Genomic DNA, 12,894 nt, shown 5'->3' with positions numbered 1-12,894 from the left:
GTAATAACTCTGGAGCGCTTCAACATACCCCACTGATTCTGAGAATGTTTTTTCGTGACACATTGTACTTCATCATAGTGGTAACATTTCCTCGATATAACTTGCATTTATTTATGAAAAACACGGAAATATGGCGAAAATTTTGCAATTTTCAAACTTTGAATTTTTATGCCCTTAAATCAGAGAGTCGTGTCACACAAACTACTTAATAAATAACATTTCCCACATGTCTACTTTACACCATTCTTAAAACTGCACCCCTCAAGGTGCGCAAAACCACATTCAAGAAGTTTATTAACCCTTCAGGTGCTTCACGAAAACTAAAACAATGTGGAAGGAAAAAAATTAACATTTTACTTTTTTTTTTTTTTACTTTGGAACCAATTTTTTTTTTTTTTTTCACAAGGGTATAAGGAGAAAATGGACCAAAAAAATTTGTTGTGCAATTTCTCCTGAGTACGCCGATACCCCATATGTGGGGAAAAGCCACTGTTTGGGTGCATGGCAGGACTCAGAAGGGAAGGAGCACTGTGTTGACTTTTTGAACGCAAAATTGGCTAAAATCAATGGTGGCAACATGTCGCGTTTCGAGACCCCCTGATGTGCCTAAACAGTGGAAACCCCCAATTCTAACTCCAACCCTCACCTTAGCTCAACCCTAATGGAGAAATGGAAATAAATATATATTTTTTATTTTATTATTTTTCCTTAACTAAGGGGGTGATAAAGGGGGGGGGGGGGGGGGTTATTTACTACTTTTTATATTTTGATCACTGTGATAAGGTCTATCGTAGTGATCAAAATGAACCAACAGGAAAAATTTCCTTTTGTTGCTAGCCGGCAGATCTCGGCGGGCGCACTGCGCATGCGCCCGCCATTTTCTCCTGGAAGAAGGGGGGTTGCAGGGTCACGAGAGGTACCGGGGTGGTGATCAGGGGACCCTATATCTCTTTCTTCTGATGTGCGATCTTATCAAAGGAGAGAGAAATTAAATGGAAAATCTGTCTGACTTTTTTTTTTGCGGTCGCCGATATACCGTTAATTAACGGCGCTGTGGTTTACGTACCCTAACTGCTGCCGTTAAAAGGTGTATCGGTGGTCGTTAAGGGGTTAAATCAGTCTTGTGGTTGCTGTGTAATCTTTATATTCAGTTTTGAGTTAATGATATGCTCACGCTCTGGGGCGGCCTGAGGGGGGTGCTTCATATGGTGCTCTGCTTAGCTATTCATAATGCAGACTGCTGACAGGTCACTGATCTCTCACTGACATGACCCCTAGTTTGTATAATGAATACCTGTATATTCTGTAGAAGAAAAAAAAAAAAACGCTTCTGCAGGTAAGTGCCAGCCATGGGGGGCAGGTCAGTGAGGGATCCACTGTCAGCAGCCTGCATTATGGATACCTAATCAGGGCACCACATGAAGACCCCCCACAGGCCGCCCTGGAGCACGAGCATATCATTAACTGAAAATTAAGATTAAACAACAACCACAAGACGGATTTCATCACCAGGTGGCATTGTAATCAGTTTAACGGCCAAGACCTGACACTGTGTGTAGGTTACTGTGCACAATCCTGCTGACAGGTTCCCTTTAAGTTAAGTGCATCTCTCCTCTATTATCAGTACTTACCCACTCTAAGTACACTTTAACTGGTTTTTTCCCTATGCCTACTGATGAAAGACTATACAAGGGACTACATCCAAACCTCTTACTCAGATCTTCTGGCCTCCAGCTGAGTGGTATAAACCAGAATCAATCCAATACAGTACGGGCCCATAGATTAGTATGGGTGCCATATTGTGACTTTGCTTCTCTCAGAGCTTGTACAAGGCCATACCAGTACTGTGCAAGAGTTTTAGAGGATGGGCTTTGACTGAATGGATATTTTGGTTCATACATTTTTTCGGTGAAATGCGTATATGTCACATACCTGGTTAGGACTTCACTTCTGCATACTGGGGCTTTTTGGGCTCCGCTCTCTGCTCTTTGACCGTCTTCTGCCACGGCTTCTGGATCTAGACCGGTTTCTGGACCTGTTTCTGGACCTAGATCTGGATTGATTTCTGGACCTGGACCGGTTTCTGGACCTGGACCGGTTTCTGGACCTGTTTCTGGACCTAGATCTGGATTGGTTTCTGGACCTGGACCGGTTTCTGGACCTGTTTCTGGACCTAGATCTGGATTGGTTTCTGGACCTAGATCTGGATCGGTTTCTGGACCTAGATCGGCTTCTTGACGTAGAACGGCTTCTTGACCTAGATCGGCTTCTGCTCTTTCTGCTATGACTTTTTGACCTGGATGAACTTTTGCTTCTGCTTCTGGACCTAGAAGAACTACGACTGCGACTCTTACGCTTGCGTTTCTTTTTACTCTTGCTGCGTGATCTTTTACGGTTTCTCGACCGGTGAGAGCGATTTTTCTTCTTGCTTTTGTGGTGGCTCTTTTTTCTCCTCCTAGACTCTCCGTTCCTCCTGGAGTCGGGGCTGCGGTACCTCTTAGACACCCCGTAGTCTTCATACCGACTGGACCGATCCCTCCTCTCACTTGGGTTTCTCCAATCTGGTGACACGTTTACGTCCCTTGTGGCCTGCCAGAATTCATTATTTGGATTCTGGAAGACATGCAGGAAATTGCAATGTTTGCCACGGGGACATTTTTGCCTTTCAAATAATCCTATGAAGAAAAAAAAAAAAAAATTAACTCCCTGGTATGACATCTCTGAAAATGGATCAAAATATGTTATTTGGTCTGGCATCCAGCAGCAAAGCACTTGCTTGGGGGATGTTCTCAAGTAGCCCATGTGCAGCAAGTGTTACGGAAACAGCGCTGTAATATATTTAAAAATAAAATAATGTACATGACTAGCAAAGTAGCTGAATGCTGCGTGTCACACCGGCTCCGTCACCCCCCACACTGCCGGGTCACTGCCCTGTGTAGCTGATTCCTGTGGACCATTATGCAGATACCTGTTTGCAGAGGGGAGGGGGGGCGGGGGGGGGGAATGAGCCTGTGTGCTGATACATTGCCATACACTGAACACCAGGTGGCGCCATACTATTCAAATAAATGGTTTTGCCCCTTAGTGACCACCAATACATCTTTTTACTGATCTGAGATATAAGAGACCAGCATCCCCTGACGGCTGACAATACAGCAGCTGTTGGCTGTACTCTATAGCTGACAACTTGCCGCAGCAGCCATTATCAGTGTTGGCAGCGACTATTGTTATTCAACCCCTTAAATGCTCCTGTGAATAGTGACTACAGCATCTAGATGGTCAGAGTGTGGGGCTCCCTCTTCAATCCCATTGGCACCCTGAGGATAGGATTCTGGAGATGGCAATAACCCTTTAAACCTTCAATCCTATTTTAGTATTGCAGATTTCATAAGAGCACCAAGATGGTGGCGAGTGGGTGTGGGGGTGGTTTGACCTTGTGTAGGTCCGAAGCTGTTACGGTAATCCTTCTGCATTGCAGGAGGGGGATGAAGGGACGTTAATTGATCCCATTCTCCAAGTCAGAAATGCTGCTTACCACATATAGCCGATTTCCATTTGGTGACTGGTGAAAATTCACACTGGAGCTGACGACCTGCGTACCAGCGACCATTAAACTGCGAAAACGCCTGCAGGCACTCTTCTTCCCTTGAAAAGACAACGATGAATAGTAATATACAGAGATCCATACAAACACATCAGCCACAGAGCATTTCTATCAATTCTGCTCAGTCACATAGCACAAGGGCCTGATCCCCAGCTGAAGAGCGATTGGACTAGTGAGAGGTTTGTCATTTCTGCATAGTTTTCCATTAATGGCAGCGCTACTCTACAGTCTATGTCTGCCGGCTGCTTCTACATTCTTCATATGTAATCTGAGAGACCGAAAGCAATAAAAATGTCAAATGTACAAAATGAAATACGTACGTTCGATACTGGACGTAGACATTTCCTCTTAAGTGTGGTTCAAAATTACAGCTAACCTGATGAAAGAAGAAAGGAAAAAAAGTGTGAAAATGAACATCACAATACACAGGGGCCACAGCATCAGGAAAATCAAATGTCCCACAATTGCTGCTAAGCAAAACCTCATCTTGGTACCGCGTGTAAGACTGCGCTCCTTAGAATTGTACTGTCCAAAATGACTATTTTTTTTTTTTTTATATAGTGCATGTAACCTTTCATACAAACCATTTAATTAGGCATTATAACAATGCCTTTAATAAAGAGTTAAAACTCCTGATGGTGTATAAACCAGTCTTCCATGTCTGGGAATTGTCCAGATTCTCAGGTTGTCAGTTGCCATACACATTTCATGAGTTAGTTGGTTTCTCTTTACAAGCATTCTGACAGAACTATAGGTGCTGCAACAACCTTTGTATCACTTCCCTATATCCATTGCCCTGCCATTCTGCCCTGAACTGAAAGCCCTCCTCTTGGTTTTATTAGGGCAACAACTGTCCAGTTTAGAGTAAACGTGTCCAAACCTTTTTTCATATGGGATCTCCATGCACAGACATGTGGCACAAGGACACGTCTGCAGTTCTTTATATGCCGCAGTGCCGCACTGTGTCAGTGCATCCAAGCTGTCGGTGTGAGAGACCTGCATCACCTAATGCATGGTACGGACCCACGTCTCTGTATGATTTGGCAGTGTTTAATGCAGTGGCAAAAAAATGGCATCTGGTATACGGCAACAGAAACCTTTCAGAAGGCAATTTCTTCACTTCTGCGTGGAAGGGTGCGTTCACACTGCGTTCTGCTTCACTTTCAGAGGTCCAGTCATCGGGCTTATGTCTGAAACCCCTTCAAAATGGGTTTCTGGTGTATGCACCAGTGGGGCCATTGATTATAATGGTGCAGACGCCATCACCCTGTGCTCTGTCGTGCATCATCTTCGGGCGGATACACCTACGGGGGGCATGCACCCAGAAGCAGTCCACCACATTTTCCGGAGAAGGTGGGGGATTGTTCGGACGCAAGCCCTGACGGAATTACTGAACGTGACGAAGAACACAGTGGGAAAGGGGCCAAAAACAGGAGGTGACCCAACCACCAGGTGACGCCTCATCAACACTGACTGGTTTCCGAGCAGACGCGATGTACTTGGCTAATGCTGGGTTACAGAATATATGAATCTAAATGACGTACCTACGAGGGGCGATCCAAAAGTAATGATAACAGGATTTTTGGTTGCTTACCGTAAAATCTGTTTCTCGGAGCCTTCATTGGGGGACACAGGAACCATGGGTGTATGCTGCTGCCACTAGGAGGCTGACACTATGCAAATAAAAAAGTTAGCTCCTCCTCTGCAGTGTACACCCTACCGACAGGAAGTAGGATATTCAGTTAGTGAGAAAGCAGTAGGAGAAGCAACGTGTAAAAGAGAGAGAATAATAATATAATAATAATAAACTTTATATAGCGCCAACAAAATCCACGGCGCTTCACAGATTAACAGCTTCAAACACTCAGAGTGTTCAAAGAACTCAAACGTAGACCGTAAACAGAGCTGTTCAACTTGGGAGGGTGCTGTGTCCCCCAATGAAGGCTCCGAGAAACAGATTTTACGGTAAGCAACCAAAAATCCTGTTTTCTCTATCGCCTTTCATTGGGGGACACAGGAACCATGGGACGTCCCAAAGCAGTCCCTGGGGTGGGAAAAACAGACTTCCATAGGTCCGAGGACTCACCACTGCCGCCTGCAGGATCCTTCTGCCCAGGCTGGAGTCCGCCGTAGTTCGGCGAAACGTGTGGATGGAAGACCAAGTTGCCGCTTTGCAAAGCCGTCGGCGAAAGCCCTGTGACGTACCGCACTGGAAGCGCCGACTGCCTGGGTAGAGTGAGCCTTCATCTCAGGAGGAGGGCCCTCTGTGCTTGACCCGGTAAGCTTCCAAAATTGCCGTTCTGATCGAGCGAGCAATCGTCGCCTTGGAAGCCGGCAGGCCTCTACGCACGCCATCAGGGATGGCGAAAAGAGAATCCATCTTTCGGAAAGCGGCCGTGCTAGCCAGGGAGATCCTCACTGCCCTGACGAGGTCCAGCCTGTTCAGCGATCGCTCCAGAGGATGATTCGGAGCTGGACAAAAGGAAGGTAGAACGAAGTCCTCGTTGAGGTGGAAAGATGAAAATCACCTCGAGAAAGGAAGGAAGGCGGAGGCCTGGGACCACCTTATCCTGGTGGAAAATCAAGAAAGGAGGTCGGCAGGAAATGGCCGTCAACTCAAAAACGCGGCGGATCGAAGAGATGGACCTGAGAAAAGCCACCTTCCGAGATAGAACTGACAGGGAAAACTCCCTGAGAGGCTCAAAGGGGGAACCCCTAAGAACAACCAACACAACCTTTAAATCCCATGAATCCACAGAGGCCCTGAACGGAGGTACAGCGTGGACTACTCCTTGAAGGAAGGTCTTAACCTGTGGCTGAGAAGATAAAGTCTTCTTAAAGGGAAGAAGAGCGCAGGAACCTGGCCCTTTTGGGAACTGAGAGCGAAGCCCTAATCCAGTCCTGCCTGAAGGAAAACCAAATGGAAGGCAGGGAAAAAGGACATAGGTGAAAAGCGGTTGGACTTGCATCAACTAAAGTAAGCCTTCCAGGTACAATAGTAGATCCTGGAAGAAGACGAAGGCTTCCTAGCCTGGATTATAGTGTGACTCATCCGGGCCGAAAGGCCGGACGCTCTTAAAACTGTGGAGTCCACAGCCACGCCGTTAAACTGAGCGACCGATAATTCGGGTGGCAAATCGGACCCTGAGACAGCAGATCGGGTCTGTTTGGAAGGCACCAGGGGTGTCCGCGCGAAGATTGACGATGTCTGCAAACCAAGACCTCCTGGGCCAATCCGGGACGATCAGAATGACCGGCACCCATCCCGCCTTGATCTTTTTCGACAGCTTGGAAAGCAAGGGAAGGGGTGGGAACTGATAGGGGAGCAGGAACTGCGACCAAGGAATGGCCAAAATGTCAACACCACTGCGAGAGAATCGCGGGACCTTGGGACGACCCGAGGGACCTTCCTGCTCAATCGGGACGCCGTGAGGACCACCTCTGGAGTCCCCCAACGAAGAGCAATCCGATAAGAGACCTCCTGAAGGACCATTCTCCTGCCGCGAGGCCCTCGCGGCCGAGGAAGACGGCGGCCAAAATGTCCACGCCGGGGACCTGCACTGAGGATCTCACCAGGACCGTTGCCTCTGTCTAAAAGAGGATCCTGGAATCTCGGCCAGGGCCAGAGAACTCCGCGTCCATCCCCGGTGGTTGACATATGTGACTGCTGTGTCATTGTCTGTCTGGATTCGAATTGGCAGGCTGCTGAGAATCCTTACCCAGTGAAGGAAAGACAGAAGGAAGATCCGGAACTCGAGGACATTGATCGGCAGAGAGGACTCCTGTGCCGAACAACAACCATGAAAAGAACAGGTGACAAAGCCCCACGCCTCCGCCAAGAAGGCTGGCGACCGTCGTCACCACCTGCCAGGAAACTGGAAGGAAGGATATGCTGTGAAGGATCTGCTCTGGGATAAGAGCAGAGACCTCGGCCACCAGTGGAGGAACCGTTTGATCCCGGTAGAAAGACGGATCGGACGATGCAGGGAGAAGACGGACCTGTCCTCCTGTGATAGAATAGCCTGCTGAAGAAGTCTTGAATGAAACGGGCGAAGGGAAAAATTGCTTCCAATGTTGCAACCAACCTTTATGGTCCATCAGAAAGGAGGGGAGCCGAGAACCCTGGAGCAACAAGACGGAACTTCTTCCTGTTGACGAGCCACCGCAACGGCTAGAGTGTCGGGGAAGAGGGATAGACTTTCGGGGGCCTGAAACCGAAATTCCTGAGCCTCCATGGAAGTGATTACTGAACGAGGGAATATCATCCTGAAGAGTCTCAGACGAAACTTCCTGTTCAGCAATTTGATATCCGGACTGGGACGAACCTTGTCGTCCTCTTTCAGTACAAATAGGTTCGAAGAGAAGCCTGTGAACCGTTGAACCGTTCCTGTTCAGGGACGGGAATGTTACCCCGGATTTAAGGAGGGAAACAATGGCTGTAAAGAAACCCAGGACTAGAACGGGGTCTCTTGGAGGTTGGGATTAGAGAAAACAATCCCAGGACCGTGAAAGTAATCTATTTTGTCTCCAGAGGATACAAGTTCCCTGGCCCATGCGTTCTCTGTTGAGGAGACAAAGACGTCCCTGGGGAACAGGAGAACGGCTGCCCAGCCTAGGAAACGAGCTGGGGCCTAGTCGTGGGTCCTGCCTAGGTGGAATTTCCAGTCCTGGACCTGGAGAATCCACCTTAGGAGTAGCGGGAACGCCAGGAAGGAGTGAGTCGAAGAATACCTTCTTCTCTTAACGTGCCTGTGGCCTCTGCTGTTGCGAAAAAGGGGTCAGATGCCGCGAGAACGACGAAAGAGGGCCGAAAGGACCGAAGTTGCCGCCTAAGAAGAGAACTGGTGCCACCAGTGGCGACCTTGATAATTTAGTCCAGCTTGGAACCGAAAAGACGTGATCCTTGAAAAAGGCAGGCTCGTAAGGGACTTCTTGATGACCCTTGAGCCAAACAGAGCGAGTAATCTGGGTGGCAACTTTCGCCAGCCACTCTGGTGGAGCTCCGGCTTGAATGCCCCAACGGAGTTGTTTAGCCCCTTCGGATAGACTTCGAAACCCAAATGGAAGCGAAAGCCGGGCATAGAGATGATGCGGCAGCTTCGAAAACCGAATTCGCAAAGGATTCCATGATCTTATCGATGAAATCTGTCAGATTCGCCCCACCGGACGGCATGAGGACTGTGTTGGTGGCAAGTCTAGCAGTCGGCGAATCCACAGATGGAGAGGTCGTTCTCTATCGCCTCTAGTTCCGGTTGGCGATGAGATCCGGAGGAAGAAAATAGGAGACTCCAAGACGCTTGCCTCTTTGAGAACGTCTGGTCGAATTCTCTCTTTCTCTGGCCAGAAGCTCCTCGAGTCAGGATGAGGAGCGAATCCCTTGAGAGGTAGTTTAGACCGTCTAAACGAAACCGCCTGATCTGCAGGTTCCGTAGAGGGATCTTTGATGCCACAGATCAGATTGGACGCTCCAATGAAGCTTTGAACCATATCCCTCATGCCATGATTTGGTTCAACTTCGGCCCCAAAATATCCTCCGAGGCCTCGCCTGACTCCGGGGAGGGGATCAGGGGGAAGTCGACCACAGAGAAGGACCGTGGGACGAGATGGACCGAGAAGAGAACTCAGACCGGCGTTCCCGTCTGGATCTTTCGCGGCCTGCATGGAAGACTCGGACGGAGCTTCTAGCGACCCGCTGGCTACTACGGAAGTCTGCAGGGGCAACTGATCGAGCACGGACACAAGGGTCTGGGACACCCGTGTGAGATCCGCTACTGATAGAGACAGAGGGAAGGCCCAGCCTGGGGAGGGGACTTCGCTCTGAGGCAGAGCAGCAGGGGAGTCTTAGGCGGTGAACATAATGTCGGTTGCTGCGGGCCTGCCTGAGGGAAGCTTGGGGTTACAAGACGAACCCTGAAAGTGTTTCAGTAAGGCACAGGAAAAAGTAGGAGGCCGGGAGAGACCACCTTTAAAATTAACCCCAAGGGGCCCCTGAGGGAAATGTCTGGAGAGTAGGGGACGGGGGGGGGTCTGGCAGGGGATTGAGTCAAACTGCGGTGCAGAGGTACTCACGGCAGATGCTGCGGTTTCCGGATGGAAGGCTGCACGACTTGGAAGGTGCTCCTCAGGAACGATAGCCCCTAGGGGAACAGGCAGACACATCTGATGCACTCTCTTGTCCGATGTAGCTTGCCTGCAGGCCAGTGGGGAGATGTGAAAACGCCAGAAATTTGCGCTCTTAAGATGGGCGAAGAAAAACGTTTCTGGCGCAGAAATAAGTATCTGTGGCTGCCTGGGAGTGGTGGGTGGGATTAACCGCCAGGCCAGGAGCACCAAAATGGCGGCGGTGGGCGGAGCTTGCCGAGATAATCGGGCGGGAGAAAAGCCCGCCCGAAAGAGAGGAAGTGGGAGGGGACGCGGCGCCGGAAGTAGGCCCCGGAAGAAGCCGGGGCCTAAATTTGAGGCCGGTGGCCGCCAGGAAGGGCCGCGGCGGCGGGAACAGTGCGTACGCCGGGAAAAAAACAGCGCGGTTGCCAGCAAGGCTGCCGCGCCAAAAGGGCACGGTATGGCCAGAGGAGGAAGCCGGAAGTAGGCCCCGGTAGAAGCTGGGGCCTAAATTTGAGGCCGGTGGCCGCCGGGAAGGGCAGCGGCGGCGGGTAAAGTGCCGATGCCGGGAGAAGCGGTGCAGTTGCCTGCAAGGCCGCCGCGCCGAGGCAAAAGGGCACAGTGTGGCCGGAGAGGAAGCGGCGCGGGGCCAGCAAAGCCGCCGCACCAGAAGAAACGGTGCCGCCGTAGAAAGCGGCGCGGCTGCCAGCGAGCAGAATAGTGCGGCCGTAAGAGGGAATCGGCGCGGCTACCTAAGGCCGCCGCGCCGGGGCAGAAAACAGTGCGGCCACAGGGGAAAAGAGGCAGCGGCTGCCACACGGCCGCCACACCAGGCCAGAGCACAAAGCGGCCCGGGGGAAAAAGGGGCAGCGCGGCCGCCATAGCGCGGCTGCCATGCGAATGGGGTGAAGACCCCCGCCCCATGTGAATGATTGCCCTGGAACTGAGGAAGGACTCAGAGGTACTTTGGCATACTTACCTAAAACATCCCACGCCGTCCTTACTAACCTCATTCTGGGGAAAATATCAGACGTCCAGGGAGCTGATGGACGTCCTCGTCTCCTCCAACCGACAGGCTCTGGTGGGCGAGTGGGTGGGGGACGGATGCAGGACCGGACTTCTAAGCACGCTTGTGTGCTAGGATCTTGGTCCTGGTGAGGGATCTATGAGGATACGGGGTGGCAGTACACGCCGTACTCATAGTCCGTATTGTGGGACTGCTCACCCTGTATCCCTCCGGAAAAACCTGAAAGGAAACGACGCACATTGAGGTAGATAAGGGTCTAATGAAAGACCCGTGTCCACCTCCTACTGACACTAAGCTAAACTGAATATCCTACTTCCTGTCGGTGGGGTGTACACTGCAGAGGAGGAGCTAACTTTTTTATTTGCATAGTGTCAGCCTCCTAGTGGCAGCAGCATACACCCCATGGTTCCTGTGTCCCCCAATGAAAGGCGATAGAGAAAATCGGTTATTTCTATTGCACACAGAAATTAAAATAAAATGTTTTCTTCTCTCTTAGGTACCCACTAGTCCAGGAAAAAAAAAAAAAATCACTTAAATAGACCACGAATCCCGGGAGCTACATTCATTTGAATATGAACTGCCGAGGAGTGAACATCAAAATGGAAAAAAACGAGCTCAGAGCTGTCATCAAATACCTCTGCTTGAAAAAATGACTACCAAAGACATACACAGCGACTTGGTGGAAACATTGGGGGACTCTTCTCCTCCATATTCCACAGTTGCACGCTGGGCCAAGGAATTTAAGCTGGGAAGAACATTGACGGAAGATGAACATCGTGAAGGACGCCCATCCACGTCCCTCAATGAAGAAAACGTGAAAAAAGTTGAAGAAGTTGTATTGGCAGATCGAAGAGTGACTATCAGGCATGTAGCTGAGGCCCAGGGATCTCATATGGCAGTATTCAAAGAATCCTTGCAAAAGAATTGCATATGAGAAAGGTCTCCGCGCGTTGGGTGCCAAAAATGTTAACCGACGAGAAAAAGAAGAAATGAGTTGACATTTCAATAGCAAATCTCGAAAAGTTCCAAGCAGACAAGGAAAATTTTTTGTCACGTTTTTTGACTATGGACAAGACCTGGATCCACCACTTTGATCCTGAAACTAAACAACAATCGATAACATGGAAACGAGCCGACGAACCAACGCCGAAGAAATTCAAAGTGTCAAGCTCAGCAGGGAAGGTTATGGCGTCCATTTTTTGGGACGCTGAAGGATTATGGTGGACTATTTGGAGAAGGGAGCCACTATTACGGGCTCCTACTACGCAGAACCAATAAGAAGATTGCGGGAGGCTATCAAGGAGAAAAGGCGCGGCAAACTGCGGGCTGGACTGCTGTTTCACCAAGATAACGCGCCGGCTAACAAAGCTGCAGTTGCCATGGCTACCATTCAAGAAGGGGGCTTTGAACTGGTGGAACACCCCCCCTATTCGCCAAGTCTAGCCCCCAGTGACTTCTTTCTCTTTCTTCGGCTCAAGGAACACCTCCGGGGCAAGAAAGTTGACAATAGCGACGTGATAACCGCTGTTGGGGATTTTTTTGAGGGTCAAGATCAAGAATTTTTTTCGAAGGGAATTCTAAGTTTAGAAAAGAGATGGACTAAATGTATAGACTTGTTAGGAGACTATGTAGAAAAATATTTTTTTTTTTACTATATTCATTGTGTTTAGTATTATCATTACTTTTGGATCGCCCCTCGTATATCTGCCATCTGTCTTATTGGGGGGTCATGCACACTGCGGTACTGAGACACTCTGATATACAGAATCCGCATCAAAAATAAACTTGACGCAAACTCCATGAGATGCTGTATGTTGGTATGTGATCAGGTGGATCACCTACGTAAGAAGGCCTCTTGGAGATTGTCTCTCTGCTCCCAACATGAGTGTGTGTGAATACACCCTAAACCTTCTCAGAAGACAATGATTACATATGTTTTACCTTGAATTGGATAACTTTGCCCACAGTCTTAAACTCGGGTACGACATCAGCATAAAACTCTAAAAACTGCTGGTAGATTTCCTCTTCTCCGTATTCTAGACTGGCGTCTGTGTCGTAATCGTCACGTCTGCACTGCTCCATCCCAAACGTGACGAACATCCCACGAACAAGCAGAGTCTGGCTGGAAGAAGGGAAGCAGTGCTTGCGGGAACACCTGAGA

General features: G+C 49.4%; 1 protein-coding gene across 1 annotated transcript in view; it reads right to left on the bottom strand.

Annotated features, from left to right (window-relative positions):
* The window catches only part of ZRSR2 (zinc finger CCCH-type, RNA binding motif and serine/arginine rich 2), a 38,322-nt gene that overhangs the window by 10,385 nt on the left and 15,043 nt on the right, over positions 1-12,894 (bottom strand). Inside the window, exons 8-11 of the mRNA XM_069761054.1 lie at positions 12,675-12,888; positions 3,925-3,980; positions 3,536-3,645; positions 1,933-2,675 (exon numbers count right to left, since the gene is read on the bottom strand). Coding sequence (XP_069617155.1) covers positions 1,945-2,675; positions 3,536-3,645; positions 3,925-3,980; positions 12,675-12,888 — 1,111 coding nt within the window. The 3' untranslated portion in view covers positions 1,933-1,944. The remainder of the gene's footprint in view (positions 1-1,932; positions 2,676-3,535; positions 3,646-3,924; positions 3,981-12,674; positions 12,889-12,894) is intronic.

This window comes from Ranitomeya imitator, chromosome 3 (assembly GCF_032444005.1).
Source record: "Ranitomeya imitator isolate aRanImi1 chromosome 3, aRanImi1.pri, whole genome shotgun sequence".
NCBI lineage: Eukaryota > Metazoa > Chordata > Amphibia > Anura > Dendrobatidae > Ranitomeya > Ranitomeya imitator.
Note: the sequence above shows the minus strand (reverse complement) of the source record. Positions and strands in the feature narration are given on the sequence as shown.